Below are 16,956 nucleotides of genomic sequence, written 5' to 3'. Positions count from 1 at the left end.
GCTCCAATCGTGCCACTGTCAGCTGGAAAATGGTGGCGGTCGAATCGCCCCTCTCTGTCTGTCACCGCTGGAAGGCAGCACCTTAGTTTCAATTCAGTCATCTGAACAGCGGACTTAGGATAGGATCCCTGACCGCTGTTATCTGCATGAACATAGCTAGAATTTAAGCCGTAAAGCAGGGCAGGACTGCTGCAATGTAAATGAAAGGAAGGAGGCTTTTTTAGCACTTCCCATTGTTTTCCAATGTCATCCGAATGAGCCTACTGCAACTCCTTTAGTGGTGTCCTCAGGGGTTATCCGTCAGCACCTTCCTTTCAGTTTGACGTCACAATACTTGCACCCAGCGCGACCCATTGTGGCGTTATCTTTAGGGCCACTTTAGTCATTAATTACACTACTGGGGATAGAACAGGGGACTTAGGATAGGATCCCTGACCACTGTTATATGCATGAACATAGCTAGAATTTCAGCCGTAAAGCAGGGCAGGACTGCTGCAATGTGAATGAAAGGAAGGAGGCTTTTTTAGCACTTCCCTAAACATGTCTATATTTTCTAATCTCTTCTGAACATTACACATTGAATGAGACATGATTGCTGTGAATAGCCATCACTGACCATGTAGGGCCAACCTGTGGCCCCTGAGCATTGGTAAAGCCACATATGGCTTGCCATGTTTTCTAGAGAAGTAATCTGTGTCTGTTACCCTGTTTATTTGGTCTTAAGCTGGTAAACTACCGGCCTTTGGCAGCTGATATCTCCGGGACAGTGCTGATAGTTGCAGTGCAACAACTCGCGTTTGAGGCTTATATAGTTCATGCTTCATGTGTCAATCATAAAAGAAGCTGCAGTTCTAAGCAACTTGCCAATAAACATGTTCAATGGTTTTATTTGTAAATGAATTTCTATTGAAACTGGCTGTTTATATTCTCTGCACTGCTGGTCGTTACTCCTGAAACAATGTAGCAGAAGCCAGCTGAATAACAGGCCTGGAGGGATCATTTACAAATTATAGCACAGTGGGCACAACTCTTTACCCACAATTCAACATTTCCAGTGTAATTGTGGGGGCACGGGGGGTCGTACCTTGCACAGGTGGGTGCCAAGTCCCTCTTCACAAATCAGATGCCGGTGCAGGCTAATGTTTTATATTCCACATCATGCCATTGGCGTTAATGCGTGTTTATTTGGGCACAGGTCCGCCGCGACCCGCTGTGGCAACCCTAGAATTACCCCCATGTTCAGGGTGGCAGTAGCTCCAGGGTTCCCCCGGCAACATTTGTGCTGATTCAGCAGAAGTGGCAGAACGGACAGTGCAACTATACGGAAGTGCAAGGGGCATGTTTGGATGCAAATAAGTGCAACATTTGTCCCAGAATGCACCTTGTTCCCTGTTTTTGCATTTATGGCTGTTACCTTTGCAGTTGGACTCAATGGTGCATTGTAAGCGGCAAGTATATAGTACACCCCTTTAATAAATAGTCCCTACTGTCTCTTGCAGCTTTGCATAAAGGGTTAAAATATTAGCTATAGACCCTGCTTATGCACCTTATGGTTTAAGGCTCAGTGGCCCCTTCCCAAGCCAAACCTCTCTGTACAGTTATTGGTACAAAAGCAGCCAATGAGACAGGATGTTTATGTGCAAGTTGTTTATCTCCCATATTGAGCACTAATGCAGTGTATCGCAGGCATGTCAGCATTCAGCTCCACCCGTGCCAATCTGTTATACATGGGCCTGCCAGCTGTTATTTCATGCAGATTTTAGAGTGTAAGCTCTTGTGAGCAGAACCCTCTCATCCTAGGCTTTAACCAGCCCTCGTTTGTTCATTTATTGTTACATAAATGATGATGATGAATCTGTATCTGTTTTCCAGGCAGTACTTTCCTAGAATGCCCCCACTCCCAGTTACTTTGCTCTTGGCAGGAATACCCTTAGGGTGAAGACATACTGAGCTACTAGTAGCAGCTACTTGTTGTGGCTACTAAAAAAGACAATGCTGATCATTTACTGATAACTGTCTCTACATGTGTTTTAGCAGAGGCAGTCCTCAGTATTGTCTATGGCAGGGTATTTTCTGGCGTCTAGTAGCCGTGACAAGTAGCTGCTACTAGTAGCTCAGTGTGTCTTCACCCTTATACTTTAAACCTGGAAAACAAACAAACAAACATTATTACTAAATTTTCTTTCTTCCATTTACTTTTCCTTTAAAGACAAGAAGGGTATTCTATGTCCGCTTCCGCAGTTGCATTGCTGCACATTTCCCCACAGTCAGTTGCATGTAAAGCCCTGTTCATTAAAGGTACTTGCGACAAAATGCATTGCTTGCACTTTCGCATAGTTGCACTCAGCGCCACTCATTGCTTCCTGCCTGGTGATCTGAATCAAGTGCAGTTGCACCTATTGACGCAGAGGAACCCTGGAACAATCACCACCTCCGGACAAGGTGGTAGCTTCGGGGTTCTATCAGCACCCCGTGTCAATAGGCATGTTGCACTTGTGTCTGAAGAGTTGGGCAAGTGCGTTACTCTCACGCTGAACACCGGAAATGGTATTAACCTGTCTTTCAGCGCCATTGTGTCCGATTTACAGTGACATGCTAACACAGTTCAGTTAATATCGATGCATCGGCCACAATTGCATCAGTCGCAACACTACCCTTGCAACCGCAGCGATGCTGGGATTCTGGGGGAAAACATGGCAATTGCACTCGAAATTGCACTTTGCTCATTGACATTCGTTGTCATAAATGAAAAAAGATGAAATCACTGGAGGTGTTACCCATGCCAGTACCTGAGACATAAAACTCTATTGAGGTGTGATTATTAGTGGGACAGGAGAATAGTATACTTCTATTGGATATAGGATTATTTGTTTGAGAATTTAGTGTATTTCTTGGATAAAGAGGCCCCCGTGCCCCTTCTCCTGAGTGTAAATACAAATATGCGGGGAAGGAATGTGCTTAGCAGAAAAGCAGCTTTGCCCTCATACTTTACGCTTAATCCAAAGCAAAATAAACAAAACAAAGCTGGGTATGGAGTCTCAACTTCCCCTTTATTGCCAGGGCCACACAGGCAGCTAGGTTCTCATCGTCGCCTTGTCTAATGCACCTGATTGGGCTGTTGGTGGCAATATGGGAGTTGTAGTTCAGCAGCATCTGGGTGGGGAACAGGTTGCCAGTTGCTGAAAAAAATACTGACTTTTTGGCAGTGTATAAAGGGAAACTACAACTCCCACTTCTCTCCATTGGGCAGTACCGTTTAGAAGATGCTGGGAGTTGTGCTTTAAAAACAGCTAGATGCTATAGGCAGCAGGCTCTCCTAGACTTTTGGAGTGGTATTGCCATGTGGCATTAGCCTACTGGACTACAGTGCCTCCGCTAAGATACAAGGCTGCTTGTTTTCAGTTTCTGTCACCTTAGTGCATTCATGTCAAACTCCAGCTGCTGTAAAGTACAACTCCCTGCCTCCCCCCAGCAGCCTTAATCTGTTTCTATACTCGGGGAATTGTAACTGAAAACAGCTGCAAGACTGCAAGCTCCATATCCCTGTCCCATCCTGCGAGCGCTCTTATTTCCAGGATAACCAATAAGCCAATAGCTTTGTGGTCAGTCGGCCAATCCGAATGAGCCTACTCCAACTCCTTTAGTGGTGTCCTCGGGGGTTATCTGTCAGCACCTTCCTTTCAGTTTGACGTCACAATACTTGCACCCAGCATTACCCATTGTGGCGTTATCTTTAGGGACACTTTAGTCATTAATTAAACTACTGGGGCAGCATTACCTGGATTGTTGTGATGCCTACATTTGCAACAGATCTCCCGCAATTTGTAGCAAATTGCAATTTTGAGAGGCACTCAAACTGCTATTTTGTTTTTGATTTGGAAATAAGGTGACAAGTCATTCAAACTTGTTTCTCCGGAATTCCCAATGATAAAGCAGCACTAATGCCGAGGGTCCACTAACAGGCTGATTGCCGTAGAAGCATTAGTTACAGCGGAGCCTGGTCAGAACATGCTGTTAAACGGTTTCATTAAACACAGCCTAAAAATTACACCCTACGCACACGCTAATCCTCTGCTAATCGCATTCCGTCCCCAGGCTCTGCCTTTTCATTTAATCCTCTGACTTGTTTTGGGGATGAAAGGGTTACACTTGCCCATTTGGTAGCAGTCGTTGGGTCAGTACAGGGCATTTTAGGGGTATGTGAGCAGAGTTGCTTTACTGTGCCTTAATCATGTGACAACTGTACCTTATATGAGGTATGAAGGTGGGCACAAAGAAAATGCCCTAAAGTCATTGTACCTCACTCAGGCACATGTGGTTGATACTTCCGTCCGTCTTGCAAGTGTGGCCATATATATATATATATACGCAGGCCCTAAAAGCTGCTAACTTTGCCCCTCATTGATGCAGCCCGTGGTCATTTGCGAACACCTTCTTATGAAGCACAGCAGGACTAGGGTTGCAACCTGGCTGGTATCTTACTATCCTAACCAGTAATAACTACTCAATCGGCCCCAGACCCACCTCTATCTACCCCTTTCTCCCCTCCTTAGCTTCTATACGTACCAGATCTGCAGCTGATCCATGCTTAATAGGACGTAAGGTGGCCATACACGATAAGAGCTGCTCGCTTGACGAGGTCGCCAAGCAAGCGGATCTTCTTCCTATATCCCCACCATAGCGCCATTGGTTTGGGGACTGCATCAATAGGCCGATGTGGTCCCTGATCTGACATATCAGAAACCTGAAGAACCCAAGGCCGTGTATGAGTGAGAACCAGAACCCTCTTGGCAGTTGTAGATTCATAAACAAATGGAGAGCTGCCAATGTCAGACTATGAGACAATATGGATAAATTTCCTTTCTAAGCAAAAAAGAGGTTGCAGTTTGAATGGGGTAGCTGCTTCTCATGGTCATCAACCACACAGGCTCCGGGTGTACTGTACTTGTGTTGGGTCAGACCTCCTGCATTTCATAAATTTATTTTTTTAAATTTGGACCCCAGATCATCCATTTGGAATATACTGGGCAAACACTGCCAAGGCCGCAAAGCCATAGGCTTGCCACCTTTTTATAATAATTTTACCATCAGGGACAGCTCCACAAGGAGAATACACCCATTCTTACTGAGCTACGGCTAAGAATTCTAGCGTAAAGCTTGGAACCAGTTTTAATGGTACCATTTTGGTTCTTTGAGCTCTATAGACTTCAATGGAACCTATTTCTCACAATCATTTCTGGGAATAAAATCGGAATAACAGTTTTTTTTTTTATGTTAAAGTATAGTAAATGTACTAGACCTTAGTAGAGAACTCGTTGACCTGGTGTAACTATAAGATATTTACCCATTTTTGATCAAGTCAGGTGAATTTCTAATGACCGTGAGAGTACGGGTGCCGGAGATTGTGACCAAGAGTCCTACACAGATTACAGAAAGCCTAATGGCACATAATTAAAAAAAAAAACAGGGAATTTGTAAATGTAATGGCAGTTTCCATGAGCTGGGCCTATATGGGAGATTCCAAATAGAAATATATTTGGGATATTCCTGCACATTTCTCATTTTTCCAGCTCTGACGTTAGGTGAGGAGAAAGAAACAAACGACAGGGCTAGATTATTGCTTTACCGATGACCTTCATTACTTTTCATGGGGTGGGACTTTTTGCACTAAATTGTACTGTGTGCTCTGAAAAATTCTGAGAACTTTGTTTTGGAGTTTTCTTTGCTGGCACATTTAACGGAACCATTTCCAGCTTCCATTGTATTTAGTACATAAGGATGTCTTGGGTAGTAGGCTGAGTTGTCGGTCGGGAAAGAAATAAGAAGGTGGCTCAGCAGAAAGAGAAGTTATTTGGTGCTAAATCTCAGTGCCGACATTGGTTCTGTACTGATGCAGAGGTAACGAGAGTTAAGCTAGAGCCTGGAGCTTGGGTTGGCACCATCCATTCCTCTGGCTGGGTGCTACAGAGAATGGGGCTGGAAGTGCTTTGGTTGTTACCGGACTTGAATGAAGACTTTGTCTGGTGTATGACTGCTCTGGTAGCTTGCCGTGCATGATGGGATATGGTTTGGCAGTTGTGCATGGTATCTAAACCAGCTGTTCCAAGAGCTGAAATGATAGGATTGGAACGGAAGTGTGTTGGTTGAACCACAACCCGTGGGAGTTTTGGCAGGGCTGTTCCTGCTATGAGGCAAGGTGAGAACCTTATCTCAGGTGGCAGTGAGGGGCCAGTTACCAGGGGTGGCAAAAGGCCATATCTGGTGACTTTAAGAGACAAATTTTCTTTTTTAAAATGCAATAGCGCTCTGCACTAGCAATGCCTCCTCCAGACCAGCTTCAATGCTAAAATTGCAAGCATGGAGTGGGAGAGAGGGGCAGAATTGCCACTGAGTATTGGGTCAGGGGGGTAGGGTTGACATTTGGGGTTGGGTTAGACTGGGGAAGCACACTCTTCTTCTTCTCCCAAAGTGTCCCTCTCTTGGAACCTAAGGCATGAGCAGGAGTAGCGTACAGAGCAGAAAGATACTGGTATGTGTTCTACAATGGCAACATTTAGTGGGTTAGGGTCGGCGCAGGTTAAAGGAACAGTAACACCAAAAAATGAAAGAGCTTTAAAGTAATAAAAATATAATGCCCTGTTGCCCTGCACTGGTAAAACTGGTGTGTTTGCTACAGTAACACTACTATAATTTATATAATAAGCTGCTGTGTAGCCACGGGGGCAGCCATTCAAGCTGGAAAAAAGGAGAAAAGGCACAGGTTACATAGCAGATAACAGATAAGTTCTGTAGAATACAATAGTGTTTTATCTGTTATCTGCTATGTGCCTGTGCCTTTTCTCCTTTGAATGGCTGCCTCCATGGCTACATAGCAGCTTATTTATATAAATTATAGAAGACTTTCTGAAGTAAACACACAACTTTTACCAGTGCAGGGCAGCAGCACATTATATTTTAGTTAAATTTATACACTTTCATTTTTTGGTGTTACTGTTCCTTTAAGGTCGGGTGCAGGTTAGGGTCCTGTGTGGGTTAAGGTTTTACAGGTTAGGGTCGGTCTGGGTTGAATTTTTCCTGACTCACACGTCACTACATGCAAGGGAGCAACTAGGGCACTACTGTTTGTGTGTTAGCCTCAAGGCAAGATAGACCGTCGGCAAACTGTACAGATTCATTCTGACCAATCCCAATCAGTCTTCAATACACTTCAACTCTGGGTTAAGAACTTTAGTTCAACAACTCCTGGGACCTTATGCACTGCTTCCGTCCAATGAAGCCAGGCATATAAAGAAAATAAAGGTGTGGAATAATGATCAGAATGCAGAAATTTGGGTGCTTTTATTATAACATTATTTTATTATTACAGTAACAAAACCACCTAAATTGTTGTATAGGATTTGGGGAGTAGAAGAAAATATGATTGTTGTTGACTGTCAGTGAGGTTGTTGTGCTGGTTTATCTTGGGATTCCCAACCCGAAGGCTCATTATGTCAAACCTATGGGTCAGAAACACCAATGATGATTCAGTGTGAAATACAGTTTTTATTTCTTTGCTGTTCAGGTTGTTGTTGAGAATGCCTTATACTTAATACAACATGTTTGTTATCAGCAATGCTGTGTGCAGCCATATTTTATCTGTTTTGTGAAAAGCCCGCCCAGTCTGTTGTGTTCAACTGAGCCTTATATAATACATATGTGTGATGTAAATATTCCAACTAGGAGATGCGGAGAATATTTCCTGGTGTTATGGGGGATTACATATTGCCTTGGTTATTCTCAGAACCACAGCCAAGTGACTGTTATAACAATGTTTAATCATATGTTTAACATATGTTTAACATTGCCATTAGCTGTGGGGGTCTGAGTAAAATGCCAGATTGAACAGAGGTAGGCTTGAATCCAAATAAAAATCTGGAAATCTTTAATTTATGATAACCTTGCAGTTTTCAAAACTGAGTAATAAAACAGACCCAGCAGAGATCTATCGTGGGCGACTAACCGCCCTGAAACGATAGGAGTCGCCGGCGGAAAGCGAAGTCACCTGCAGGAGGAAACTTTGTTTGACTTCGGAATACCAGAGCGATGCAATGGCCTTTCCACTGGCGACTCCTATTGTTGGTAGTGGAAAGGCATTTCATAGCAGTTATTCGCCTGTGATAACAGAGATCTATCGTGTACAACTAAACTGCTCAGTCAGAGATCAGCATAAAGATTTTAGACCTGTTGATGTGGTCCCCGAACCAACGGAGCCTATATTCGCAGTTCTAAATCAATCATTTGGCAACATCGCCAAGCGAGCTGATCTTGCCTCGTTTCGTACGGTATTCAGTGCGTGTATGGCTTATCGATAAGACTTCAGATATCGGTCGTTTCGACGATCAGGGGGGTGACCAAAGATTTTGATTGGGCGGCGTATTGGGCTGAATCGTCAGATGGAGGTAGAGTCCCTATTGTTTCTGCCTCCATATCTGAGGATTCAGCCCTAAACATCAATAGAGGGAACAAACGATCTTTCCTGTGACCAATGGTGATGTGTATGGCAAGCTTTAGGGTGAAGACACACAGAGCTACTAGTAGCAGCTACTTGTGGTGGCTATAGAAATAGACAATGCTGATTTTCTGGTGTTTATGAAGTCGCAGAAGTTTCCTCTCTAGGCAGCTTCCGTGACTTCGGCAAATCGCAGTGGCTAATCTCCCCGTCTGTCACAGCCCTTAGTAGCCATGACAAGTAGTACTGTAGCAGCAGCTACTTGTTGCGGCTACTAAACGCCAGAAAATACCCTGCCATAGACAATACTGAGAATTGCCTCTGCTTAAACACACATAGAGACAGTTATCGGTAAATGATCAGCATTGTCTGTTTTAGTAGCCATGACAAGTAGCTGCTACTTGTAGCTCCGTGTGTCTTACTATGTGAAAACAAGGAGCAATGTATGAGAGCGAGGGTAGCGCAGCACGCAATGCTTGTTTGGTCGGATTCTGCTGCCTCTGTGTATCTTGCCTGTAAATGAATTAAAATTGCTGAGCCGTGCGGAACGCGAGTGCATTAAAATCACTGCGCTTCGCTCCGGCTCCGTGCCTCGCACAGGTGACTGACGGTAGCAAGCGAGTTAAACCAAATACTCTCAGACTGTATCCTTTTGCAGTTCCCTTTGTTAAGGCAGTAAAAAAAAAATTGTTTTTCTCTTGCCGGCTTGGCCTGCAGCCAGGCGAGGTTGTTTTTCAGGCCTCTCTATCCTCCACGTTTGGCAGCTGGATCCCATGTAAATGGATCTTCTTGTTAAAGTAAAGGCTGGAGCATAGAAGCATAGCTGTGCAGGCGGGGCTGGCTCAATTGCAAAACAAAATTCTAAATTTTTTTAAAAAAAATTGCAAATAACGCAAAAAAAAAAAGAAGAAAAAAAAAAAGGGGGTGGGTGGGTGTGCAGTTATTTTTCTCCAGCGCTCCTGGGATCAGATTACACAGCGAGCATTCAGCTACCCCATTGGACTCTACAGAAATGCACTGAAGCCAGAGAGGGGAATGTACATATGGCCAGCCGGCTTAACCCCTCCATAGCTGGATGGTTACAGCCTATTCATTACTTGTTTATCAGCCTATGACTTCATTCCGCTCTCTGTAGGAGACACCGTCTGCTATATGGGAATAATCTGCAGGGTTGGTTATTGGGGGGCATTTGCCCCTGTCCCTTAAATGTAGCTCTTGTCGAAATAGGACTAGGGTATTTTTAGAACTTATGGTTGCCCAACTAGCCTGCCTGCTGTTCCTTGGCTTACAACTCCCTGCATCCCATGGATAGTTTAAGGCTTTCAGAGGGTTACTGGGGGCTGTAAATCAGAAATAACTGGAGGGCTGCAAAAAGAACACCCCTGATTTAATTAGACTTTCCGTGTATATATATATATATAATAAAGAAACAGAGGGCTGCACACACAGGGACTTTGCAAAAAGAAAAAGTATTTATTGAAAAGATCTGAGGTTTCGAGCACTAACAGTGCTCTTCTTCAGGGGAAAACTGCTAGTGCTCGAAACGTCGGATCTTTTTCAATAAATACTTGTCCCTGTGTGTGCGGCCCTCTGTTTCTTTATTATTAATTTTGCCAGCACCCAGGGCTTTTGATTTTTTTGGATGGTGCTCCATTTGTTCCTATATATATATATATATATATATATGGAGCAAACATCTACTGTACATTGCTGCGTACATAAGTAGCGCTTTAAAGATATACATACATACATACATTGCCACAATCATATTAAAAGGAGGTATGTATAGCCCTGTTTATAATATGTCCTACTGATGCAATTACCTAGTTTCCTTTTATCTTGGAAATACCTGTTTACACAGGTTCAATATGATTATTTCAGAGGCAGGGGGGATTTTGATGTAGTTAAGGAAATTTAGTCCTACTGTTACTGAAATGCTGTTATTTCACTAGTATCTCAAGGGCACAATTATCAACAGTTAGTTATTTGCCAATAACATCTCTCAATTTGCCCACCCTCATACAAGGAATAGTGGGATTTCAGTGATGTTCTGGGATGGCCTAGTCAGCAACCAGTGTCAAAATAAGTCCACTCCACGCAGAGCTTCCTGCAGGCTAGCAGTCCACATGTGGCTACTAGTTAGCCAATCACAGTACTTTTTTTGGCATCTTGTGTGACTCTCCAAAAGTTTTAACATTTTTGTGTTGCTCACAGGGGAAAAAAATGGTTGCTGACCCCTGATCTAGACATACATTCTAGCTTGGGGCTGTTTTGACCAGGAATATTCTATTTGATCACAGACTATCAGACTTTTTTGACAATGTCCTATTCCGATGCGAGTGCATGGTGCATCATCAGATGAGAAAGCGTAGAGGAGTCATAGCTCCTTTTCTATGGTTTTTGTTGTTCAGAACAATAGAAAGGTGTATATACCGTCAGTTCAGCCCCTGGAACAAAATTCAACTGGTCAGGGATCAGGCAAGGACTTCATTAACGTGTTGATGTGGTCTACATGGACCACCAACCACCAACTGGGTAGATATTTACTCATCTGGTAACCTAAACACATTGGATTTTTCTGTATATGTGCAGCTTTATGCTCATGGGTGTTTGGGTTGCTGCCTATGAAGGGCCCAAAAGTGAGTTTTTTTTAGTGCAGTACATTTAAGGGCACCATATGAGATTATCAGGGATGCCCAACCTGTGCCCCCCCCCCCCCCATCTTCTTGAATAACAACTCCCAACAGCCATCGACTATCATATACTTTTTTTTATCCAAGATCATAAACAAGGCCTGCCATGCCCTAGGGTTGTTTGAAAACGTGACCTAGAGAATTAGAGTTTGTTTTCAGTAATCCCTTGCATCGTACATGAAAAGAGAAGTGCAGAAGTACCGACTCAGCAGGTTTTGCAGCAATTACTTACTAGGCAGAGACAGCATTTAGGGATCTTCTGCAAATATGCAAGCGCTCATTCCCACACTGGCTCTGCAGCTTAACCGGGGCACATACCATTAATTCCCCCCCCCCCCCCAGCTTTAAGTGAATGGCCGACTCAGGGAGTAGTGGGTACGTCTAAATATTATCACTGGACTGAGCTATTCATGGTGACCTTTAACCTGACTTTTGTGTGACCGTTCTGGTTTCAAGTAAACAAAGGGAGCTTTGGGCAGCAGTGGCTATAGCCAATTGGGCAAGTGCTGTTGCTGCAACAGAACCCATATTCTGCAGATGTGAAGTACAGAAGTACACTACATGGCAGTGATCCCCAACCAGTGGCTTGTTGCTCACCACCCTGTTTGATGTTGCTCCCAGTGGCCTCATAGTAGGTGCCATTTTTTTATTTCTTTCTTGGAGACAAGTTTTAGAAGCCCAGAGACACAGTTTTACTTCAAGCAGAGCCTCCTGCAGGCCAGCAGTCCCTATGGGGCTCCCAAATAGCCAATCACAGCCTTTATTTGGCATCCCCAAAGAACCTTTTCATGGTTTTGTGGCTCACAGACACTTTTTACATCTGAGTGTGGCTCATGAGTACATAGATCTTTGCTAAATGGCCACAAATATCCAGTCTAAAACATCATGTCCTCACTTGGAACACTCACTGCTGACTTCCAAACTGTCAGCACAAGAACTACATGTAGGGCGAGCAGGCTTTTTTATGAGTGATCAAAAGCAAACAAACCCAACATCACTATGTACAATGCTACATATCAAAATTTCAGCTGGAGCGGTGTAAAGGTCATTGGACTCCGGAGCAGTGGGAAAGAGTCCTCTGGACTAATAAATGGCATTTCACCAACTGGCAGTCGGAGCAGAGCCTGGGTTTGGCAGATGCCAAGAGAACACTGCCCATGTATAATGCTGATATTAAAGTTTGGTGCAGAAGGAATCATGGTCCAGGGCTGTTTCCATGGTTTGGGCTAGGGCAGGGATCCCCAACCTTTCTTACTTGTGAGCCACGGTCAGATGTAGAAAGACTTGGAGAGCAACACAAGCACCCTAAAAGTTCATGGAGGTGCCAAATAAGGGCTGTGATTGGCTATTAGGCAGCCTCTATGCACACTATCAGCTTACAGGGGCTTTAATTGGCAGTAAATTTTATTCAACCAAAAATTGCCCCCAAGTCAGGAATTCAAAAATAACTCCCTGGTTTGGGGGCACTGAGAGCAACATCCAAGGGGTTGGTGAGCAACATGTTGCCCCTGAGCCACCGGTTGGGGATCACTGGGCTAGGGCCTCCAGTGGTTCCAGTGAAAGCAAGCCATAAGGCTATAGCTTACAATGATATTCTTTATTAGCTTCCTGCTTTGCAGCAACATTTTGGGGAAGGCTCTTTCCTGTGTCAGCACAATAATCCCCATACTAGGGCACTGCTCAAAGTGGAGGCCTGTAGGTTGGATGTGACCCTCCAAGGGATTCTATTGACCTCTTTGGGTCATGATTTTAGTATAATTTGCCCCCCAAACACATTGAATAGTGAATAAATGGCCATCGATATCAGATCAGTTCATTCCCTAAACATCTTGTGAAATCCAAAGCGTGATCCTTCTGTTTGCTCCTCAATTTCTGTGTAACCATGTGCCAGTCACATGTGGACTCTGTAAGCTGTATCAGTAAATTAAAATAAAAGCTTTCTTAGTAGAACAATAGCAGATTAAGCATTTTAGTCTTTATATCTTGCTATGTGGTCCCTTGGGCATTGTCCTCCGGCCCAGAACTCTTCATTAAGGGTAAACATTAGACAAGTCCGACAATAAGGGCTTTGTTAAGAGCACTAGATAATCTCGTAAATGGGGGTTATTGTTCTGTTTGTGTAAATGGTCACTTGCCTGAGCTCTGTTTACAGAGTCACCTACCTTATTTTTAACATTCTTTTGCAGACACATGATCTGCTTGTGGCTTGTTAACTCTGTTTGCCTTCATCTTCTCGGATGGGAGCAGCCTTGGCCTTTCTCGCCGTTAAACACCCTCTAAATATTGAACTGGCTGTACCCCATTCTCTCATCCCGTGCTGAATTGTTTACAGGGCATAGAAATGTTGCCCAAGACATTTTAAAAGCCTAACTCTGTTTTTCTTTATTTCCTTTATGTATTTAGCTAGCTAGTGTAATAAATAATTATATTGGTGTAATTAACTCTGAATGTACCTTGGCCTACAGTTTATCCCATAATCCTTATTATTTCTTCCCACGGTTTACCTAAACTGTTTAGCCATTTGCAATAATCCTCTCACAATAAACCAGCTTTGGATATGGCCTAATGATCGGAGCTGTTGACTTAATTGACAGGTCTGAAAGTTGCAGAGAGCAGGAAAGCTCAAACACTTACACTCATACTCACAATGTTTGGCACAAGGTGCTTTTCACTAAAGGGATTATCACACAATAGTGGAGATGGAAATCTTGCAAAAACTCCTATGGCTATCTAGACAAGACTAAAGTTGACCTGTTTATGGGCTTTTCACAATGGCCTACCAATAGGTATCTGGAGGACATCAGCAGGCCTGCATAGATGCCCATTATGATCTAATTGTTGGCCCAGAGGCCAAATTATTGGATCAGCCCAGTTTGGCCAAGAATGTAGGTGAGCAAATTGGGCAAAACCTCAACAGATGAGCAGGTCTTATTGTTTTTGGCCAGCTTATGGGCTGTTTTGGCTCCCAGAGCACCACAATGTTAAAAAAAAAGTGTCCGGTATTCAAGTGGGGCAGTTTTGACTGCGCTTCAGACAGCTGAATAGAGTTCTGTGTGCAGTAAGTCTTTGGCAAGCCTAGGTAGCAGGTTTTCTTGTGATATTTACCAGCTCTGCTATTGTGTCTTAGTCTCTGGAAGCCAAAAGTGGGTTTGGCACGACAGCATCAGGAACATTTTTTGGTGCAATTTGGGGACTGGTGAGGCTCTAAATTGACCTAAAGTGAGATGCTTAAATCTGTGCCACAGTTGGTATTCCTGTACTTCAGTGCTGCCTAGCTGGTGATCCTACAAGAGATTTTTATAAAAAATTGCTGCAACCTTCACCAGTTAGTATTCATATGTCTTAATAAACCTGAATGTTCCTAGTATTGTACATGTATAGGATCTATTATCTGGAATGATTTCAAGTGGACTCTGTAGGAGAAGGCCTTCCTGTAATTCAGAGCCTTCTGGATATTGGATGCCCTGCCTGGATTTATATTTTGATTTTTAGACAACTGGAAACTTCCTGCTCATAACTTGCCATTGTTGGGCACAGCGGGTTGTGACTCCTGAGGCTGAAGGGGACCTCCACTTTGATGAACTTTTAGCACTTTGAAAGAAGCAGGTTGTGATGCAGCAGTGCTAACCACTACTCCGCCATGCTGCATTTATACACCTGACTGGGAGCTGCCATATTGGTTTTCTCACTTGAACCATATCACTTGGGTTCTTTTATATAGTTCTCACAGAAGGCTGTGTCAGTGGAAAAGGTATGCATGCAAGTATATTTTATGGGAAAATACCTTGTAGATAAACACAAAAACCTTAACATTTTCCGCTCAGTGTGCTGCCCATGCCAGAATATTGTGCTAAAATCTTTTTTTGGTTTTGGCAAATGTTGAAAATGAACTCCTTAGCTGTAGTTTCCCTTTAAAATGTTTCATTTTCCTCCAACATTTAATTCAAAAAAGGTCGGAGCAGAATGTGGGTGCTGTCCTGTGGCTAATGAGGCTGAGAGCCAGACATTAAATCACTGGAGGTGTGTGGATGCTCTGCTGTAGCAGTGCCTGTAGCTAAATTGTTCAATCACTTGGAATGATCCCCTTTACCTGCTTATTTCTGTCAGTACAACATGGTATGAATGTCGTTTTCCAACATATAAAGGGACAGTATAATCATCTAAAAATACATGTGTAATTATTACCATGCTTTGAAAGGAAAACTGAAATGTAGAAAGTATAATGGGTAGAAATGCTGTATTTTATATCCTGAACCAACTGTACCAGTCTAGAGGTTCAGCAGCCCTATAGCAATAATGATCCTGGCCTTCAAAACTCCCCATCTTGGATTGTGCTAGGGCATCTTATGGTCAGTGGCACTGCACATGCTCAGTGGGCTCTGTGCTTCTGTCAAGACTCAAGGGAGTTTTCTCAAACGGATCCTATCTGAAACCTGTTGTTTATTTTAGGATTTTGAGCCCTTGACAGGAATAATTAGCAGAATGATTTAAGATTAGCTTGAGATGAGAAGGTTTAGCAAGGCAAGCAAACAATTTAGCAGGTTTAAGAAAGGGGAACTATTGAATAACTGAGGGCTCTGGGAGTTAAGGTTCCCATACACGGGCCAATCCTAGCTGCCGATATGAGTCAATTCGGCAGCTTATCGGGCCGTGTAGCGGCACTAATGACGAGCCTGCCCGACCGACATCTGGCCTGAAATCAGCCTGAAATCAGCCAGACATCGATCAGGCAGGTTTAAAAATCAGTCGGATCAGGGACCACATCGGCTCGTTGATGCGGTCACCAAACTGACGCCTATACCTGTCGTTCTAATTCGATTGTTTGGCCCCAGGGCCAAATGATCAAATTAGCCCGATATCACCCACCCGTAGGTGGGGATATCGGGAGAAGATCCCACTCGCTTGGCGACCTTGCCAAGCGAGCAGATCTTAGCATGTATGGCCACCTTTAGTGTAAAGGTGGCCATACATGCTAAGATCTGCTCGCTTTTACTAACATTAAGAGCTGAAATTGTCAGATATGCAGGTAAGCAAAGTACCCCCTATCTGATGATTCAGCATTAACATTAAATGTTTGGGCCCCTTCACCTGATCAAAATATTCAGTTCTGCCCAATTGATGAGGCGACTGATATCCAAGGCTCTTACCGATAATATCGATTTGTGTATGACCACCTTTAAACTAGCTAGGAGTCGCAGTTACCAGCGTTTGGTTTACTGCAAGTTTTTTATTTCTGACATCGGCCAAAGATATGTTCTATATTGATAACATGTGGCCCTCCATATGTTGTTGAACTGTAACTCTTGTCTTGTCTTTGTCTTTGTCTGTCAGTGATGTAGGAGTAAGATCTGTGGGTCAGAAGGTTGCCCTTCCATGTTGTATATCATCCGCCTGGAACCTGTGACAAGGAGGTTATTGGTTAAGTTAAATATGAACTACTTGCATGCTGGACCTTGTATCACCCAGCAGGTATGTGCAATAAGCCCAAAGGTCTTGTCCGCTGCAAACTGTTTAATTAAAGGACCACTAAATCTTAGATGCAGTCACTTTTATCTGAAGTGTCTTTTTAAGTTTTCTTCTCTCCCATTCAATCAGAATTCTGCCCTCGGGCTGTAAATCGGAAAAGGGATGGGGCGGGAAGTCCTCTCCCTTTTTATGTCGGCTTCCCTTGGATAACAAACAAATGGAAAGGAAATGCAGTAGATTAGAATACTGCGGCTTTGACAGTTATTCCTAATTATTCCCTTTAGCGCTCGCTCACATGCTGATGTACTG

At 43.6% G+C, this 16,956-nt stretch overlaps 1 protein-coding gene across 2 annotated transcripts in view; it reads left to right on the top strand.

Moving 5' to 3' along the window:
• sesn3 (sestrin 3) overlaps positions 1 to 16,956 on the top strand; it is a 54,701-nt gene that overhangs the window by 913 nt on the left and 36,832 nt on the right. The window contains exon 2 of one of the 2 annotated variants that reach the window (XM_012956235.3): positions 16,513 to 16,650. The exons of the other annotated variant lie outside the window; for it this stretch is intronic. Within the exon in view, the coding sequence (XP_012811689.1) occupies positions 16,555 to 16,650 (96 nt within the window). The 5' untranslated portion in view covers positions 16,513 to 16,554. The remainder of the gene's footprint in view (positions 1 to 16,512; positions 16,651 to 16,956) is intronic. 2 annotated transcript variants of the gene reach the window in all.

This window comes from Xenopus tropicalis, chromosome 2 (genome assembly GCF_000004195.4).
Source record: "Xenopus tropicalis strain Nigerian chromosome 2, UCB_Xtro_10.0, whole genome shotgun sequence".
Classification (NCBI taxonomy): Eukaryota; Metazoa; Chordata; class Amphibia; order Anura; family Pipidae; genus Xenopus; species Xenopus tropicalis.
Note: the sequence above shows the minus strand (reverse complement) of the source record. Positions and strands in the feature narration are given on the sequence as shown.